The sequence below is a fragment of the Mandrillus leucophaeus genome, unplaced genomic scaffold (genome assembly GCF_000951045.1).
Source record: "Mandrillus leucophaeus isolate KB7577 unplaced genomic scaffold, Mleu.le_1.0 Scaffold357, whole genome shotgun sequence".
Classification (NCBI taxonomy): domain Eukaryota; kingdom Metazoa; phylum Chordata; class Mammalia; order Primates; family Cercopithecidae; genus Mandrillus; species Mandrillus leucophaeus.
This window is the reverse complement of record NW_012103776.1, coordinates 774197-795538: the sequence shown is the minus strand read 5'-3', so window position 1 is coordinate 795538 and position 21342 is coordinate 774197. Positions and strand designations below refer to the sequence as shown.

Sequence of the window (21342 nt, the reverse complement as noted above, 5' to 3'; positions counted from 1 at the left end):
AGCACTAAAACATTATTATTGAAATGCGGGGAGGAAAAGATAAGATCATTTTCAAGACTGGCGTTAGGCAAAGTTAGGAAGGAAAATTATCTTTAATACCTGCTACTTTCTGTTGAATAGCCCCTCCCCAAAAGTTTCTAGTAGAAAACTGAATTCTCTAGGAACTGATTGTGGCTTTAGCCTCCTCCCAAACAATGGATCTGTCCTTTAACTGATGACTTCAGATCCTGCTTTCTGCTGATAATGACAATGGATGATGACATTACAAATATTATCCTTTCAGACACTTTAACAGGGCCTCCTGGACACAAAAAACTGAAACCATGACTCCAATGATTGAATTTCAGGTACTGCAGTCCCTAGAGGAACAGTATTTTTGAACAGTAGGGGCTGCTGGAGCCCCCACATGCCACAGCAGAGCCCCAATCCTAATTAATTTTATTACTAAAGAATCTTAAAATCTACATACACTCAATTTCTATTTAATTTACATGTTACTGCCATTATAATTTATGTTATAACCAACTATGTGTAATTATCAGGTGGCAAACATGATCCTCCTAATTTTCCCAAAAATAGTTAGGGAAAATACTGAAAATCTCAGGCCTGGGCCCAGGTTCAGTCCCTTATAGTTCAGTGCAAAACTTAATTTTAATATTAAAATTTTTCTCATGCCCTATGCCTTATAAACAAAATTATCTCTCAATTCTTTAGCCCCTTTTTCCAAGAGAAGCAGCATATGGCTCACCTCTATCCCCGTGTACTTTTCCATCATAATTTTTTATTAGTTCTTCAATGAAAGTACCATCCTGGTCTAAAACTTCATCTCCCATATACGGAATGTTATGTAAAACAGTTTCATCTTCCACCTAAAAATAAGAAAAAACAAATTTAAAAAGCAGGTTTATTCTAAGTATCAAATGTGAAATAACTAAAATACAACCTTTTTTTCATATGTAGATGTCTTTACCCAGTTCTCCAGATTTAAAATACTAGTCAGAGAGGAAACTCTAAAATGTATCAAAGAATAAAAAGACTCCTCTCGCCAATAAGCATATCTGAGAAAACTGTTGACAGGAAAAAATTTTGATTCAAGGAAAAATACTGCACTTAGTCTGTCATCAATCATTAAAACTTACCATTATTTTACATACCTCTAAGAAAGAAAAAGATGCTCTAGATTATGAGAAGACATCATCCGTTTGTTTTTCTGTTTTTTGTTTTTAATTTGAGACAACTGTCTTACTATGCTGCCCAGGCTGGTCTCGAACTCCTGAGCTCAAGTGATCCGCCCGCCTTGGCTCCCAAAGTGCTGGGATGACAGGTGTCTGGCACCATGAGCCACCATGCCCAGCCATCATTGGTTTTAAGGCACACTTTAGATGTTAATACAGGATGATGAAATATGGTATATCAAGATCCATATAGACCCATCCCAAAAACGACCATAAGACTCCCAAATTCCACTTGATGATCTGGTTATTAAAACAGCCATTAACTTGTAATAGTTTAAGGTAAAATGAAAAAAAAAAATTAAGACATCCAATATAATAAAATTCTAGGGATGTAGAGTATTGATAGTCCATTAAAGTTTATGCTATATTAAAGGATATGTACTTATATGTAAAATAAGAACATTTTACAAAAACATAAAATATTTCAATATTTAGATGAATGAGATGAACATCAAAGTTGACAGTGCTAGTAAAGATGACAGGTGAGTTTTTATCAAGCTTTGGAAGACAACAGAGAAGAAGAGCCAATCAAAGAAAAGTTAAGAGAGAACGGAATACTTAAGAATACAAGGGAAAGAAAGCTGACATTCATGGGAGGAAGAGCATTTCCAATGAAGAATAAAAATGACAGTAATCATAGATAAAGACTGGACAGTTCTGAAGCACACGTTTAAAAAGACTAATTCCAAGTGAAGACAAGTCTAAATCTTAAGAGGCCTTTGAAAAGGATATTGGTTAAAAACAGAATTTTAGAAAGATAATTCTGACAAGCAGAATTGGACTGGCTATGCCTGACTGGGAGGACACAGCAGCTCTTTAAAGAGTGAGATGGCGCAGGCTGGGCCCGGCACTGTGATCATGGCCCACAGGGAAGAACACGCTGGAAAAGGCCATACATGGGACTACTAGCAGGCAGGAAATGTGGGAAAAAATCTCAAATAATCCCTAGGTAACAAATTTAGGACAACTGGAGAGTTCATAAAGATAACAGTACCATAGACAGACAAGGAAAAGTGGGATAAAAGGGTAATTAAAATGCAGATTTTAATGTACCCATATATTCAAATTCAAGATTATGTACACACTAGAGGCCTGTTTTCATCTCATTTCACTTGCACTAATCTCATTTAAACTAGGGGTTGATTTCTTTATATCTAAGCCAAAATTAAGTGACACTTACATATTTTGTCTTTTCAATCATATCCACATCATCCTGCTCACCAAAACATATCCTAGTTATAACAAAGATTGTGTGCCTAATCTGCTTTGGTCAGCAAAATCAGACAGGGTCTGGCTCTGTCACCCAGGCTGGACCAGCAAAATCCATGGATGATTCATAAATTATATTTAATGAAAAATTTAAATACCACATTCTTCCAGAATTTCAGTCTGTGAAAACATGAAACTTCCCTCAAGGTCATGCAATGTAATTCTCAAACTACACTCAAATTTATACAACTACAGAAGAGGAACTGAAGTTGACAATCTTCTGTACAAAGTTACTAAAAAATTCCCTAAAGCAGTTCACCAAGGACTTCCATCAACATTTTATTAGCCTTTCCACTTTATATATCAATTAAGTAATACAACTACATATTTTTTATTTAGCAATGCAAGTCAAGAACACATGCTTCAGTTTCTCTTTAGCATTTTATTACAAAAGCTGCTGGGTCAGAGTTAGCAATGGAAATATATTTCAGCTCATGTTTTATAAGCCCTATGAAATTATATAATGTACATTATCACAATAAAATGCCACCTAAATTGTTTTAAACAGTAAGTTCTCAATTAACAAAAACCCAAAGTCAGATTTAGACTATAGGACACTGACTTTTTTAAGGATAAGAACTATAAGCTTCATTCCTTTTTTGTTTGTTTGTTTTTGAGACAGGGTCTGGCTGTCACCCAGGCTAGAGTGCAATGGCACAATCTCAGCTCACTACAACCTCCGCCTCCCTCAATCCATCCTTCCACCTCAGCCTCCTGAGTAGCTTGTGACTACTGACATGCACCACACCCAGCTAATTTTTGGTGTTTTTTTTGAGGAGACAGCGTTTTGCCATATTGCCCAGGTTGCATCTCCAATTCCCGGACTTAAGTGATCAGTCTGCCTCAGCCTCCCAAAGTGCTGGGATTACAGGCATGAGCCACAATGCCCAGTCCATCTTTTAAATCTTTTTAATCCTAGGTATGGTTACTGCTTAACACTTTTCCTTTGGAGAATACAGGAAAAGAGTAATACTGCACAGGCCTTAAAGAAGCTATATTAATCAATTTTTAAAAATTACTTCAAGTGTTATTTTGATAGCTTTTCAGAATTTATACTGTCTTGATTCACCTTGACAATAAAATTATCTATGCTTTTTTATTTCAAATAAGTTATCAAATAAGCAGAAGATATCTTATTTACATACCATAAAATTCTGCTGTAGGGGAGACCAAGAATACATTATGGGTACTGAAGCAACTGCATTCAGAGTCTTTAATGGGATGACTTGTGTTGGAAAATCCAAGTCACTGGTCACCGAACACTAAAACAGAAAAAATAAAATTGACTCTTAAAAGGACAACCTTAAGCTGTAGCCATCATATTGTAAAGAGATGCTGCCTACCTAAATATTTAATTTTGAAAAAAGTCCTTACCTAGGACAGTAAAGTGGTCATATAAACCAAATAGGATTCTCTCTTTTCTCTCTTTTACTTAGGGTGAAAAAATGCTTCAAATTTTCCAAATGTTCAAAACCTCCAACCCTTCCCATACTTACCAATATCAGTAAGAATCAAAAACTGTACTTATGTGAGATTCAGCAATCTGATTAACTGCTCCATGCTTTTGCTAGACATTTATTTCCTAGCTCATCCTTCATTTCTCTTACATTCCAACCACACAGAATAATAATATATATACCAAATAAACCACTTAAATCTTACTTAACAAGAATAAGAAAACCTGTTAGGTTATCTTCCTTATCTTTATCTTCCTTTTTAAAAATCTAAGTGTCAACTGCTGATATTATCAGATGATACATAAATATTAAGGGTAATGGGTTTGTGTTTCAATCACAACAAAGTAAATTCAAATCTATTCTGCAAAACTGTAATCTCTGAATTATAATATTAGCTAATTACTAAGTACTTTTTATGTGCTAGGCTATTTTAAACACATTACATGTCTTCTATTTAATCCTCATTATAACACTGTAAGATGGATACTATTCTTAGCCCCCATTTTACAGGTGAGAAAACTATAGAAAAGAAAGGATAAGTAGCTTGCCCAAGATTGCGCATGGTTCTCGGGCTAGAATGTAAACTCCAAAAGTCTGACTCTGGAGCCCCTGCTCTTCCCGCTCCTCACATTGCCATGATGCCGTACTGCTATAATGTGTCAGTGCACATAGTCCCTTGAAACACCATATTTCATACAATCTATGATGACAGCGATTTCAAGGTATACCATTGTGTTCTGTATCACTAAGAAAAAAGTGCTGCCAACTAAACAAAGATATAATCCGTTCTTATCACAGTGATTCTAAGATGCATGTTGGTTTTGAATGTTAAATGTGAAAAATTTTGCATCTTTGATTCTCTGAAATATGGCAAAACTCTGTGCCCAAATAACCACAGCACTTTTCACCCTGTCTACAAATCCGAGATTCCTTAAAGAGTACTACTGCCCAAGTGTAAGTCCTCCAGAGCCTTCTCAAAAATATCCTAGACATACATTCATAATCCACAATCAATGAAAATAGAGCAAAAAAGAAGTGTAGTAAAATGAAACTGAAAAATCATATATATATACACACATACATATTAAATGTTTAAATTTTTTATTTAAAATGTCTTAAGAATAGCAGAACGAGGTGTGGTGAAATTCAGAGTAGAAATCTGGCATATGCGCCACACCTGACCCTCAGCATTGGGTTGCATCAGGCCAGTGGGATAATCTCTCAATCATCACAGTCACTGCAGCACAAAAATAATTCCTTCCTTAGTGAAAGTAAAGGTTTAAGGATGGAGTAGTTAGAAAGAACTGTGACAGTGATTCATCCATTAATTTGCTTTCCAAAAAGGCAAAGATAAAGATCATAATACTAATAAGGCTCATAACCCAAGTAAACAAGACGGTGTGAACAGTTTACTAACACTCCAGAGCCCATAATCTTTCCCCTTCCTGCTATTTGGCCTCTGATACAATCCTTCATCCATCCATCCATCCAATATTCCAATAAAAACAGCAGTTAACATTTATTGAGCACGTACTATGTTGCAGGCACTGTGCTAAGTGCTTATATACATTATCTTAATTATTCATTACAACCTTATGATATAGTTTTAGCATCAAAACTTCACAAATGAGGACACTGAGGTTCAGAGAAGTTATATAATTTGTCTAGTCAGAAAGGTAGCAAATTACAAAACCAGGATTAAAACCTGGATTTAAAGTCTGACTGCAACACCCGTGAGCTTAATTAATTACTGCACTGTAGTTCTTGCCCTTGCAATGCTCATGGGGTAAAATAACAATTACAGCCATGCAGTATTTACTATATAAAACAGAGACATGGCTGGGCACAGTGGCTCAAGTGTATAATCTCAGCACTTTGGCAGGCCAAGATGGGCAGATCACTTGAGCCCAGAAGTTCAAGACCAGCCTGGGCAACATGGGGAAACCCTATCTCTACTAAAAACACAAAAAAATTAGCCCAGCAAGGTGGCACGTGCCCGTGGTCCCAGCTACTTGAGGGTCTGAGGTGGGAGGATCACTTGAGCCTGGGAGGCAAAGGCTGCAGTGAGCTGTGATCAGCACCACTGCACTCTAAGCCTGGGTGACAAGAGTGAGACCCTGCCTCAAAAAAAAAATAAAATAGAGACATACGACAATGTAATAGGAGTATTTCCTCCAACAACAACTTATTAGTACTACCAAGTCTTCTTTCCTTCTTTCTACTTAACTGGGAAAATTTGGGGGTGGAGGTGCTTATAATTACTGAATATAATGAATATAATTAGTGATACTGATAGTATCAGATACTATCCAGTGACTTAAAGTACAAAACAATTTTCATTTCTTAAAAAGAAAATTCTGATTTTTTTTACATTTGGCAGGAATAAATTAATTCTGTGGCTTCTGAAGGAAGAAGTGCTTTTAAAGCTTAAGGGGGAGTGGGCTGCCTCTCCAACTCTGACTTATTCACCTGCTTTAACACCTAATTCCAAAGTCACACATAAGGGTTAGAGAATGAATATTGTTTTCAACTACGAGAAAGAAGGAGCATTGGCTTTGCTTCATCTATGGTTGTTCTAGTGATATAGCAAATACTCTGCAAATCCTGAATGAAGTCAGCTGATTTTTCCCATTAACAGAAAGAACTTATGGAAGCACAGAAAATATTAAGGCACAGGCTGCAGCACTACATACTACTTCCAATCCCATACCTCTGTCATACCCCAGTATCCCATCGCCTCAGTTCTGAGTCATGCGAGAGTCACTAAGAAACAAGAAATAAGCTCTCTGAGGGCAAAAGCAGCTGAGCCAAGTGTGGCTTCACCTCTATCTTGAAACGATACTCAGCACAGTGTCTCAAAAAAACAGTAGGCACTCAAAAAATGTTTCTGGAATGAACAGACTACATTTGATGACTTTCTCTAATGGAGACTTCAATTTCTGTTTAAAGCTAAGAGAGCACCTATTTAGAAAACTGATGGTCTACCCCCACCTCATTATATTTCTAGTATCTCTAGAAACCTATCCCATTCTTTAACTATTAACCGTGACTATTAACCATATTCCTTTCATTTATGAAATATTCAAATGCAAAAGCATTTGTTGGTAAAAACAAATGTGGGATTCTTATTTATTGACTTACAGAAAAATTACTCAAAAATCCCAGTTACTTACCAGCAACTTATTTTTCTTTGAAAATGTATCATCCTTGACAGTTTACATAATTAAGTCTCATGTCACTCAGAGTAGTGAAAAGAATTTTTACCTCATGGGTCTCCACATTTCAGCTGGTCAGAGCCATGTGTCCTGGACTCAGGAACTTACTAGGAGACCTTTATCAACAAATTAGATTCTCTAATTCCAGTTCCAACTTGAGGATCACACAAGGAAGTTAGAGATGATTCTTCATCAATGGTTTAAAAAAAAGGGGGCAGGGGCTAGATTCATTACCAAGGATGCTACATTTTCAGAGAAACACAGTTTACTGGTAAGTAATCAGGTTCCTCTGAGGATGGATAGACTTACATCAACCAGCTGGTACAATAGGCGACTGTGTGGCTGGACCACTGGGAGCTGGAGAGGGAAGTCAAGCCAAAAATAGTAGTTGTAGGAGTACACAACCAAACTGAGACTCTTGGCAGAAGGCTGGTTCCAAGTAAAAACTGTGTTATGGAAAATCGTAGAGGGAAGAGCAGGTGAATGGCCTGCAGGGAAGGGAAAGAAATTAACACACCCTACTATGTGCCAAGCACTGTGCTAGAGACTTTACCAAAGTTAGCTTCTTTAAATTTCACAACTACCCTGTGAGGTAGGTATGACTCCCCATTTTACAGCAGGACATCCCAAAGATAACAGTCATGGCCATCCTGCCTCTGAATAACCTTTAACATGATAAGGGCTAAGTCCAACTTTCATATAGGGGAAAATATACAATCAGTTAGCCAAGTAAAAAATATTCTCGGATACTGGTTGGTCCATTTATTTCATGCCAGAGACACAGTGAACTGTTGACATTGTCTAACATCCTGTAGCCTTTCCATGTGACAACAGCGAGGAAGGTGCAGGAAGGTCGGCACTCCAGGAGAGGAAGAGTCAGAAGAAAGCATCAGCTGCCACCAAGTCTAGAGAAAAGCTGGGGGTGATTTCTGAAACTACCCTATATTCTGCAGGATTTGAGGAAAGAAAAGATAATACACCCAAGTTTTAAATTAGCTAGCCCTTCTGGTGAAAATGACCATGTATATAATTTAAGTTCAGGCTACTTTTACGCAAAGGAAGCACTGAAGAAAAACTGCAATGAGATAAATAGCAAATTTGGATAAACAGAAGCTCAATAATGGAAGTGAATTCATAATCAGGTTGAGAAGGCAAAATAGGGGAAGGGTGACTGAAGAAGACACTTGAAAAGAAATGAGTGGCTCCTACAGGAGAGAGGCAGAAATAAAAATGAAAGAAAAAACCCTGTAAAGGTATCAACACAGATGTATTTAATGAAAGCAACTAATCGAGTGTTGGAGTTAAGGAATGAAAAAGAGTAATTCATATCAGATTGTAAATTATTTCAGTTTGTGTTGTTAAGTATTTGTTACAGACTGATTCCAGATTGGGTGAAGAACCTCTACCCTACAACATAAGGGTATTTGCTTCTCAGTTCACTTTTATCCTGTAAGTGATGGTTTCTACATTCCAAGGGGCAGGGGATGATAACGCAGCATTTAACATAGGATATTTGGAATACAATATCAGAAAGTTTAGACCCCTTTTATTTTTGAGACAGGGTCTAGCTCTGTTGCCAAGATTAGAGTGCAGTGGTGCAATCATGGCTCACTGCAGCCTCAAACTCCTGGGCTCAAGTGATTATCTCACCTCAGCCTCCCAAGTAGCTGGGACTACAGCTACGTGTCACCACATCTGGCTAATTTTTTTATTTTTTTTACTGAGATAGTATCTCACTATGTTGCCCAGGCTCAGAGGAAATTTAGATCCTTAAAGCTCTTCCTTGCATCCTACCTTCAGAAGCTGGGCCCTGAATGAAAGGAAGAACAAACATGCAAACCTAGTTAATCCTAGGTTAAAACCCTGAAAGGCTGTTAAGGTAAACCATTCCCTCATCTGCAGCTTTGTGGAAAAACTCCAGTTTTGCTAAGTACTGGAGATCAGAAACAGAATAATCATCACAGGACATAGGCACTCAAAAAAGGACATGAAGCAGGTAACAAGCGCGATGTTCATCCATCACATGTAAACTCAAATTTCTAATTCAATAACACTCCTGTGAGTAGAAACAGAACAATTTCTGTCACTGGGGGAAAACTAACTGAAATGTAACAGAGAGTATTACATAAATCTATAGTTTATATAGGCTGTGGTAGTAAAATGGTTTTGAAGCCTTGCTAAAATCAGTGGATCTGGGCTTAATACTATAAAGTAGTAGAGGTTCGAGTTCAAGTGAGTGGGCAAGGCCAGGCGCAGTGGCTCAGGCCTGTAATCCCAGCACTCTGGGAGGCTGAAGTGGGCGGATCACTTGAGGTCAGGAGTTCAAGACCAGCCTGGCCAACATGGTGAAACCCTGTCTCTACTAAAAATACAAAACTTAGCCAGGTGTGGTGGTGCGTGCCTGTAGTCCCAGCTGCTCCGGAGGCTGAGGCGCAAGAATAGTTTGAACCCAGGAGGCAGAGGTTGAGATGAGCCAACATGATACCACTGCACTCTAGCATGGGCAACAGAGCGAAACTCTGTCAAATTAAAAAAAAAAGAAAGAAAGACAGAAAAAAAAGTGAGTGAGCAAGATGGCACAGGCTGTGGTTTCTGAAGGGAAACACTTCAGGTCTTGCTCGAGTGGTAAAACTGCCGAGGGAACCACCAACCAAGAAGGCTGATTCTGCTCATCTTCGAAAACGAATTTACAACTGCCCCTCACTATTCATTAATTTCTCAGTAAATAGTGTTGAAACAACCAGGAAACTAAAAAGAACAAAATTAAAAACCAAATCCCCTACTCATTCTTTACACCAAAGGAAATTCCTGATGGGTTAAATGATATTAGAATATAAAAATGAAAACAGAGAACTAAAGGAAAGATAGGTAGATAATTTATAATCTTGAAGTGAAGAAAGACTTTTGGAACCTTTAAGAAACACAAAACTTAAAAGAAAAAGAAGTGTATAACAAAGATATACCAGAAACAATATCAAAATGGGGGTAAAAATCTGCAAAACATACGACAAAAAAACTATTTTTTGTTTTTCGCTTTTTGAGATTGAGTCTTGTGACAAGACTCAATCTCAAAACTCTGCCTCCTGGGTTCAAGGCATTCTCCTGCCTCAGCCTCACAAGTAGCTGGGACTACAGGTGCCTGCCACCACACCTAGCTAATTTTTTTGTATTTTTAGTAAAGATGGGCTTTCACCATGTTGGTCAGGCTGGTCTAGAATTCCTCATCTCAAATGGTCTGTCCACCTTGGCCTTCCAAAGTGCTGGGTTTACAGGCGTGAGCCACTGCACCCAGTCAAAAACTAGTATTTGTAATATACAAAAAGTCCTTATGAATTGTAAGAAAAAGCCCAACCTAATTGTACAAGATCCAACACTGTAAGAGCCAATTCACAAAAGAAATATAAACAAACAGTAATTGACACTTAACTTCACTAATAATTAAGACACGGTAAAACAAATTCTAACAAAGTTTTACCTATTGGACTGAAGATTAAGATTGAAAATATTGTGTTGAGAATACAGGTAAACAGACATTCCATAAACAGCTGGTGGGGGTGTAATGTAAAACTTTTGAGGGTGCATTTGGTAATATCCGCTAAATTTTTAAATATGCGTATCATTTTGATCTAATAATTATATTTCTAGGAACTTCTACAGAATTACTCAAAAGATGCAAGGATGTATATGAAGTTCACTACAGCAATAACTGCAAAAGTAAAAACTAAAAATCTAAATATCTATCAAGAATGGGGCAATAAGTTATGGTATATCCATAATGTCAAACATACACATTTTTTAAAAGAATGAAAATTCGAACAGAGGTTGTAAAGTGATATCCCAAAATGGAACGGATGTATTATCTGGCCAATAATTTTTAAAAATAAAATACATATTATTAACCTTGTAGTATATACAGAAAATGAAATCTGAAAGACTAAAAGCCAGAGCAGCTGGACTACAGGGACTTCTGCTTTCTGTTTTACCTATTTCTGTGTTATCTAAATTTTTACAATAATCATTTTACAATGATCTGTTCAGTGGAGAGAAAAACATAAAACTTTTAAACTAGTTTCATTAGCCCGAAAGGTAGTCACATTAGCTAGTATAAAACTGCCTTGTCAGGTAGCTTGTGAAATGTGCCCAGCCTTCCCAAAATGTTACTTAAGTGATACTCTTTTATAAAATCTGCTAAGAGAAGGTAAGACAGAATCCTAAGGAGTAAATTTAAGTCAATCCCTATTATAAAGCTAAATTATGACAAAAGTCCTAGATCTAATGTAATTTTCTTGTTTCTTCGGAGATTAAAACAATTTCTAACCTTCCAGATTAAGCAAGCATTTTTGTTTGTTTGGATTTGTTGTTTTATTTTTTAACAGTTGTCAGAACTCGGTTTTGCATTTGGGGATACATGACATTTATAACAATAATTTATAAAACACAAACTATATACACAATATTCTAGGAGAAAAACCACAAATGAAAGCAACTTCTGCTAGTTTTATTAGTTGCCTAAATTTGACTTTTTAAAATTCACCCTTTAAACTGAAGATACATAATCAAATTTAAAATATAAACATAATAAATGACATGTATTTAATACATAATGTTATATAAACTCAAATGTTCTTTTTTTTAATCTAATCCTTTGGAAAAGCATAAAAAGCTTACATTAGTTTACGTTCAAAAGGGGAAAAAAAAAAAAAACCCTTATATGATCATTTAAGAAATGTTACATCTATTTCGGCCTAAATCAAGCCAGAAAGAAAGCAAAGGCTGCATGGATTTACAAGTTATACAGGTGGGAACGACTGACAAGTTAACCTAACAAGACTCAACTCTCCAAGTAAATACCAACAATAGTTAAAAAGAGGCAAGGAGTCACAGAAAGCAACTCAGAGACCGCTTCCTTGAGTCGATAAGAATGAGTGTATATTTTCAGACTAAGAGTAAGACACTTGAAGAGCCATCCACTTAATTCAAAGACATGAGAAAAGTGACGAGCTTTCTGCTATATTCGCTCAAAAGGCTCATGAGAATCTAAACCTATAGGGCCTATAATCCTGAAATACATAAAGAAACCATGTTACTACACTTGAATGTATCTGAGTAAAGTACACTAAATTATACATGAAATACACTAGGATACTATTTTTTCTTTGTAAACAGTAACTAAATTTTCATTTACAATTAACTGAAGGAACTTCATTACTAAATCAATAAAAAATGCAATCGAGTGCTGACATGTAAACCAGGTATTTTTCTTCTCCTTCAACAAAAATGTTAAGTCCAAACTGCCAACATACAAAAGAATTTACACATTATTTTGATAGAAGCTTCTCCCCCCAAAAAACATCTGCTAATATCAAATGCTAAGCAATGAACTTATAATCATTTCAAATATTACTAAGAAGAGCAAATGTGTTAATATTTAAAAGTCCAAAAGTTTTTAAATTCTTCATATGAGGACCATGATCCCCTTCTGGTGCTGCCTCTATTTTAGACATTCTGAAGCCCCAAGAATATACACCAAATTCTCTCTATCCATTAGTAAACAAGATACAGAACTCTTACAAGAACATTATATTCTGGGAATCTACAAATGCATATTAGCAAGATGGATTAAATTACTAAACTAATCATACCATTTGCCCGGAAGACAGGCATTATCTAAGCAAACCTCTCTTTAAGTCATAACACATATAGAAAACATTTCGATATGAAGTCAGTGAAGAAGTGTCTTGTGATTATCAGCAAGAAATGGGCAGATGTACGAAAAAGAAATACATTAATGAGAACCTCAAGAGTAACTCTTAAACCAGTTTCTTCATTAAAACTCGAAAAAGAGACACACTGAAGAATACAACTACCAATATGAAGACCTATGGAACATAATTATTACTGGTTGACAAGACAAAGTTACGAAAGTCACCTAGAAACAATTCCTTGACCAACAGCGACATATTATGGGAATAAAATGTACATCCCTCGACCTATACGTATTGATTAATGACATTGTGAAGCTGGATGCTTCTTTAAAAGATTAACTTAAGAATAAAAGAAATAAATGTAAAACATGTATAATCACTGTCTTCAAAAAGTCAGAAGTTTTTTTTTTAAAGTAAACACATTCTGTATTAAAATTCTATGAACAACACTGCTTAGATTCTGTAATCTCAATAACAAAAAAGAGTTACCCCAAAGTATCTTAAAGACACATTAAGGGACAGGTACGGTGACTCACACCTATAATCCCAGCACTTTGGGAGGCCAAGGCAGATGGATTGCTTGAGCCCAGGAGTTCCAGACCAGCCTGGAAAACATGGCATGACCCCGTCTCTACAAAAAAAAAATTAGCCCGATGTGTGTGGTGGCTCACACTTGTAATCCCAGCACTTTGGGAGGTCAAGGTGGGTGGATCACCTGAGGTCAGGAGTTTGAGACCAGCCTGACCACTATGATGAAACCCCTTCTCTACTAAAAATACAAAAACTAGCCTGGCATGGTGGCATATGCCTGTAATCCCACCTACTCAGGAGGCTGAGGCAAGAGAATCGCTTGAACCCAGGAGGCAGAGGTTGCGGTGAGCCAAGATTGCACCACTGCACTCCAGCCTGGGCAATAAGAGCGAAACTCCATCTCATAGGTAGGTAGGTAGGTAGGTAGATAGATAGATAGATAGACAGATAGATAGATAGATAGATAGAAAGAAAGAAAGAAAGAAAGAAATTAGTCCAATGTGGTGGTATGTGACTGTAGTACTAGCTACTCAGGAGGCTGAGGTAAGAGGATCGCCTGAGCCCAGAAGGTCAAGTGAGCTGTGATTGTACCACTGCACTCCAGCCTAGGCAACAGAGAGAGACCCTGTCACAAAAACAAAACAAAACCACACATAGTAAGAAAACCACATACTAGAGATGTGGTCTTTGGGTTCAAATGCAGAGCTCCCTGACCTGAAGTCAGCATCTAAAGCACTCACTTCAGTAAACTTTTGTCAGACATTCTTTACTAAAATAACCTGGAGAAAATCAGTCATTTTCAAACTGAGTATATCCACTTCTACAACTACAAAAATGGTAGTGTAAGTTTAAGACCTGACAAAAGAACTAATGATTGTCATTGATTTGTCATGCTGCAGAGGACTTAAATTGAGGACACCAGCATTTACATATAATTAGCTTATAAAAGCAAGCAGTTAATTAAAACAATGCTATAATGGCACTTCAAATGTTGAATGCTATAGACTTAACGTGTTTGAATCAACACTGCAGTCTGAAATTCTGCCAAGCCTACCACTAGGAAAGTCTTTGCCAAACAAGACTCACTTTTATTTTCTCCTCCTGCCTGACCTACTTCAGACTAGAATCTTTCAAATATATAAAAGAAATAATATGTAGATGGAAATGCTTAAACCAAAGAAAAATAAACAGGGATATATTCTCATCTGAAAAGTCAGGAGGTTGGACCATGAGACCACTACGCTCCTTTTTAGCCCTAAAGCTTTATGATTTATTGTGATAACACCAAGAAGTTTACCACAAACAATATAAACTTTGGCTTCTAAAAGTCAGTGATGATGGTTTGAAAAGGGGGAAAGGGGAAATAATAGATGGATCATCTGAAGCAGGATCAGCTACCAATACCAGCGACAAAAAAAAAAAAAAAAAAAAAACGAATGACCTTAATCAGGTCAGAGTTCTATGCAACAAAAACTGAATTCCTAAGGCTGGGGATTATTTTCCTCCTTTTCCCCCATATTCTGTGAAAATGTTTATTCTCAATCCGTGTGTGTGGTACTGTGGAAGTACTAAGTTTAGACAACAATTTTGTTTTATTAAAATGCTGATTTCTTCTCACAATTTTTCACATAAACTCACGAAAATTAGGTATCTTTATATTCAGTGACTTGTCGCCATTTGACAAAATTAAAAGAAAATTTCAATTAGTAATATCCACTTGAACAAACAATACTCTTAAATTTAATGCCAAATATTATACTATGAGCAATTCAAGTTGTATGTAAATAATGTACTTCACTAATACTTCATGTGTCTGAGCAAAGTGTGCTCTTCTGGGCCCACATCAGATCATTAGAGCAGGCAAACTGACTAAATGCTTCTAAGGCTCAGTTTCCTTGCCTGGATTTGGAAAAAAAAAAAAAAAAGCATATTACTCCTTATCATGAAGATTAAATGAGATAATGTGTACAAAGTACCTAGCACAGTAACATATCATTACTGCTGCTGACTTTTATTATAAACCTAAGTTAGGCTTTTGGTAGCATTCTGAGATTCATTATGGGTGGCAAAAATAAGTTTTCCATGTGAATCTATCTAATTTCTCCAAATTTCTAAGATTTATTCCTCCAGAGAAAATGAGGTTTTTCCTTCACGTCAACATTTCTAAAAGGTCACCAGATAAAAACTTTCAAAACAATTACTTAAAAGCCCCATCCTTATTCCCTTTAAGAACGTTTTGATGGGCATCAAAAAGAATCCCTTTCCCCCATGCCACTGACCTCTAACATCTAGGCTCTGGCCTGTACCAGATGTTGAGGAAAGTGTCAGTGTATAATAAATATTTATACAATTACAAGTCAGAGCTTTACAGAGGTGTCACCTAACAAATGCATAAATGGCTAAGAATCATTCCAAGTGTCACCATCAAGACCACAAGAATATCACTGAAATCATCATTAGGATTATGTCTGCTGCTGCTGGGATATCACTGGCAAGTATTTGAAGCACGTATGTCACACAATCTCCAGAAGGCCTCATACAACAGCAAATTGTTGCTTGTTAAATAATGTTACATTAAAAATGGCTACTCATTGAAAAATTATCTTAAATTCCATTGTTTAGGTGCTTCTCATATTTAGACATTCAGATAAACAATCTACTACATAGTGTAATTTTAATTCCAAATTACTCTTTCCCCTTTTGCTTCAACTCCCCTTTAAATATCCTATGCCATGTCTTTCTATACAACGCAGGCACTTAAAAACAGAAATGCCTAAGCTATTTAGGCTTTTGCCATTTTCTTCTCATCTTGCTGCAATCATGTTTTAACGGGATATTTAATTATAGATTCTACCATAGATTTACTGCCTTTCTTTGAAAATAGGAAACTCTTGGAGTAATTAAGAGCTACCTCATTCAGAAAGTACAATAGAAAAAGAAATTCCAATCTCTCAACACGAAATTTAAAAATTCTTATAGAGAGGCTTAGCCTTTGAACAAAATATATAATAAAAAGCTTTCCTGTTCATGAATATGAAAACATTTCTTACCACATGGCTAATTCAAATTGGGGTTACAACAGTGAGTCAGAAAACCTTGCTCTAAATAGTGATCTGATGAGGATATTCAAGAGTATTTGATTTAAAAGTTTTTTTTAATCAACATTCTTATAAAATCTAGGCATCTACCTAGTTCAAAGTATATTCCAAACACTTAGAATTCTGTTATAGGAATAGCTAATAGTGTGATCTACAGCAGCCATTAACAGTTGCACATTAAAAAGAAATAGCAATAAAAAGATGGACACCCTGAGGTCAATGATTTCCTCCCAATAACCACACAAATGTTCCAAAAGCAAAAACCAAAAGGTGATGATAATTACTACAACATGTTATGTTAACCAACCTCCCTAGTCCCGCGCAATGAGCTCACAGAAGTCAGGATGTGCACAGGCTGTATCCTTCGCTGTTTCCATTCTTGGTTTAAGATTTCCGTTCTTTCCAAAATTTTCTGACGATTGGAACTAAACATACTCTTTAAAAAAAATGAAGGAGAGGAGAGGAGAAATTGTTCATCGTTAGAAAATGTGTAACACCTCTAAAGCTGGTTAAAAATCTAGTGTATTCTCAAAAATATCAAGAACATTTTCTTAGGTGCATATAGATTTTACACTATAGGTTCCCACATTCAAATAATACAAAAACACCACATCTATTATTTTATTGCAAGTGGTTAGAGAACAGGAAACTATTGCAATGCTTTGTTGACTTTGTGTGTGTATTTTTTTTTTAAATCACAATGACTTTAAAGACATAAAATCATGAAATGCATCCCTTTATACTTAGGTCCTGAGTCTGCGCATGCAAATAAAAGTATACTAAACAAACAGTGATTAATGTGCATGGCATAATGTTAAGACAGATCAAGAACCTAAGCTTCCAAGTATTCACTTATCTTACTGTAAATACAAACTTAGCTAGAAATATATTATTTTAAATAAAAACTTATTGAACTTAGGAGAGGAAAAAAACCTATCCTTAATTGTATATTCATTTTTCACAAAAGATAAAATTATACCTTTACTTCATCAGCTCGTCTGAACCTCTTGAGCTGTCTCAGTCGCATGTACTCTGATTTTACACGCTTCCGCCAACAAACTGGTCCCTTCTCAGATTTCTTCCCAGTCTGGCCCATGATTATTCTAAAAGCAATGGTTTCATATTAAAATCACTAATCTAACCAGCCTGAATATGATCACCTGTGTTTTAATCGGCAGCAAACTAACAATCAGTGAAGAAATGACACATATTACACTGTTGGTATTTGCAGAAAGGTGCTCATTTGTGCTGCATGGTTAAATCCTTAAAACATTTCATTGAAAGTTTAAGTTTTTATTTAATACAACTTTTAAAATATACTTGTATTTACAAAAATTCTACACTAAATTGTAGCCATATTATAGGAACATGATCCCATTACAGGAATTAGGTATATTATATCACAACCTAGTTTTTAACTCTATCAGATCCACATTTGTGGAGGGAAGAAAATATAAAGACATATCCTAAGTTTTTCATCATTAAATTAGCTGTTACAGGAGCAAGGCATAATGGAATATAACTGAAAAAGGTAAATCCAAGAAAAAGTAAAATTTACAAACAGTACTAAAAGTAGAAACCATATAGTCCACCATATAACAAATGTACAAAGGTACTCTCTCCCCACACACGGAACCATGCACCTCTCCTTAAACACTGTGATAAAGTCTGTATTTTTGCCTCTTGTGCCACCTTTATTAACACGAGGGGTTTCTGCTATCAAGCAAAAAGAGGAATGCAGGAAATGCAAAGTAAATTATTCTGCCTTATCTTTAGTTGCAGGCTCTAAGAACCAATTATGTTCAAATGCAGGGACAGCTTATAGTTCACCCGATGTCTAATTCATACTGCAGAGTCCTCACCTTAAGTCTAAACAAGCATCTTTTTCTAGAACATTTTCTCCTAAAGTATTAAAATCATACTGTACCTTCAAATTATTAGCAGGACATTCTCTGTCAGGCTGTGCAACACTTTACAGGCCACACTAACAATTTGTGCTTTATCTTAAGAACAATGGAAGCCACTTTTAGTGTCTTAAGTAAAAGGGTGTGGGGTGAGGGAGTAAAAGAATAACTGCAACCAGGTTAGATGCTGCAGCACAGCATCCCGACAAGGGGTGACAGAGGCTTCTACACCGCACTGGCGATGACAGGGAAAAGTACATGAATTCAAGAGTTGGTTAGACCAGAACTTCCACCAAATGATGATTTAAATATGGAAAGTGAAGAAGAAGGTGACTTTCTGGCTTGAACAAATAAATGAGTAGGGGAGGCTTCATCTATTTGTTTACATAAAAACCTCATGCACAGAGAAAACTGCCTAAGAAGAAGATTTAGAATAAGAGTCCTGAGGTCAGTGGGTAACTTTCTACAGAAATACTCAATCACCAACAGGTGACAGAGAAAGCAGATGGCTGTTTACTCAGAGCTGTAACAAAGGGGCAAAGAAACTCATTTTCTCAAGCGTGTAATAAATAATTATGACCCAAGCAGTTTATACAAACTTGAATAAAATGAATATACAAATATTATTAAGTACTCGCCCCAATGGAGCTGATATTCTACCTAAGATAGAGGGGAAAATATAGTATGAAATAGACAGACGTACTTTAGTATCCCTGGGAAATTGGTTCCAGGACACCCCTCAGAAACCAAAATCCACAGATGCTCAAAAGTCCCTGATATAAAGTGGTGTAATATTTGCATATCACCTATGCATAGCCTCCCATATACTTTTTTTTTTTACTTGGCTTCCTGGGATATGAGAGACTCCAATATACTTTAAATCACCTCTAGATTACTTATAATCCCTAATACAATGTAAATGCTATGTAAATAATTGTTATACTGTATTGTTTAGAAAAGAACGACAAGGAAAACAGTACAGACATGTTCAGTACAGATGCAACCATGCTTTACTTTTATCTGAATATTTTTTATCTGCAGTTGGTTGAATCCATGAATTCAGGATCCATGGATTTGGAACTCACAGATGTGGAAGGCTGACTGTTCACACAAAAGCACTTTGGGGGAAAGAAAAGAATATTAGGAACTGCAGAAGGATGGCAGGAAAGGTAACAAGTGAACTCAATCTTAAAAGTTGAGCTGGATTTCAAAAGGCAAAGAAAGAACCTAAAGGAATCTTAGGTCTGAGCAAGAGAAAGCCGGACAGGGGGCAACTAAAGTCTGGCTGGCAGACATTTAACAAGGATGGACCTGGAGAGTAAAAGTCACAAATTAAAAGGACTGAGGACCTGAAGGGAATGAAGAGATAAGAATGGGCAGGAACGTGAGTATGCTTGACATAAAGAAGGCTGATGAAACCACCAAGATAGAACTATTCCAAGTGAAAAGTTTCCAAGTGTGGCCTTACCTGCGAGGTGCTAAAGTGGAGTAAAGCTGAGAGTCACTCAGATTGAGAAGACTAAACTCAAGATGACCCCACCTTTGAGGTAAAGCAGAAAATGGTGTTAGGAAGGCAGTAAGGTGGGACCAAAGGACATCAAAGATGGGAAGAAACTGGAGCATTATTTTTTTTAAATAATTTCATAAAAATAGTTTTCTTCCTATCTGCTAGTTAACATGTGAACTTAATTAATTCTCTGCAAATTACTTAAGACCACTTAGCACTTCAAAGGCCTAGAAACTAGAAAGAAAAAGGAATCAGATAAAAAGGAATGATCTGTAGCCTCATTCGCTCATAAGCTAATCACCTCTAGTCCATCTATTGCCTAGACAAATTTCTCCTTGGAGGTATCACCCCTGTGCAATAAGGCCTAGGGTAGTAAACGTGTTTAGTTTTCACTGATGTATAATGTGGGTGTTATTACTTTTTTTTTTTTTTTTGAGACCAGGTTGGAGTGCAGTGGTGCAATCTCCGCTCACTGCAAGCTCTGCCTCCCAGGTTCATGCCATTCTCCTGTCTCGGCCTCCCAAGTAGGTGGGACTACCAGCGCCTGCCACCATGCCCGGCTAATTTTTTGTACTCTCAGTAGAGAGGGGTTTCACCGTGTTGGCCAGGATGGTCTCGATCTCCTGACCTCATGATCTGCCCGCCTCAGCCTCCCAAAGAGCTGGGAGTACAGGCGTGAGCCACTGCGCCCAGTATATAACTTATTTTTTAAGGTGTATATTTTATGTCTTGGTGAAGACATTAGATAGCATTTTGTTTTAGTACTAGAACTGTCCTTGTCTAATATTCTGGAAGACTTCCCATGCTGTTTCTAGCATTAATAACATACCGAATAAAGTATATCATGACAAATCTACAGTGTCCAGATAGTTCTTTGAAAGTGTAGGACTAAATAGGTAGATCTCTGAAAAAAAATTAAAATTTAAGGTACCAATTAAAAGGATGTTTTACACAAAACAAACTCCCACCATCATAGCATTTACAATATACTAAAATCATATTTTCATGTTTTTCACTCTACTCCCACTGTAAGTGCTTCAATAGCAAGAACCACTTTTACTCATTTGTAAAATCCCAGAGCCTGTGTGTGCCTGATAATTGTACAGTAGTCCCCACTTATCTCCCAAGACCGCCCCCCCAACCCCATAGCAGATGCCTAAAGCTGCAGATAGTACTAAACTCTACATATACCATGTTTTTTCCTATACATACACACCCATGAAGTTTAATTTATAACTAAGGCACAGTAAGAGACTGACAGCAATAACTCATGGTAAAATGAACAACTATAACAACATGTTGTAACAAAAGTTAGGTAGCTATAGTCTTCTCTCTCTCAAAATATCATAACATTTTCAGACTGTGGTTCGACTGAGTAACTAAAACCTCAGAAGGTGAAATTGTAGATTGGGGGTAGGGCA

General features: G+C 36.5%; 1 protein-coding gene across 2 annotated transcripts in view; it reads right to left on the bottom strand.

Moving 5' to 3' along the window:
* EZH2 (enhancer of zeste 2 polycomb repressive complex 2 subunit) overlaps positions 1 to 21342 on the bottom strand; it is a 75690-nt gene that overhangs the window by 21960 nt on the left and 32388 nt on the right. Inside the window, exons 1-5 of one of the 2 annotated variants that reach the window (XM_011989549.1) lie at positions 20751 to 20822; positions 17490 to 17613; positions 16818 to 16946; positions 3650 to 3766; positions 749 to 869 (exon numbers count right to left, since the gene is read on the bottom strand). In XM_011989549.1, the coding sequence (XP_011844939.1) occupies positions 749 to 869; positions 3650 to 3766; positions 16818 to 16946; positions 17490 to 17613; positions 20751 to 20767 (508 nt within the window). In that variant the 5' untranslated portion in view covers positions 20768 to 20822. Of the gene's footprint in view, positions 1 to 748; positions 870 to 3649; positions 3767 to 16817; positions 16947 to 17489; positions 17614 to 20750; positions 20823 to 21342 lie in introns of those variants that run through there. The other variant, XM_011989550.1, reaches the window with a different exon arrangement.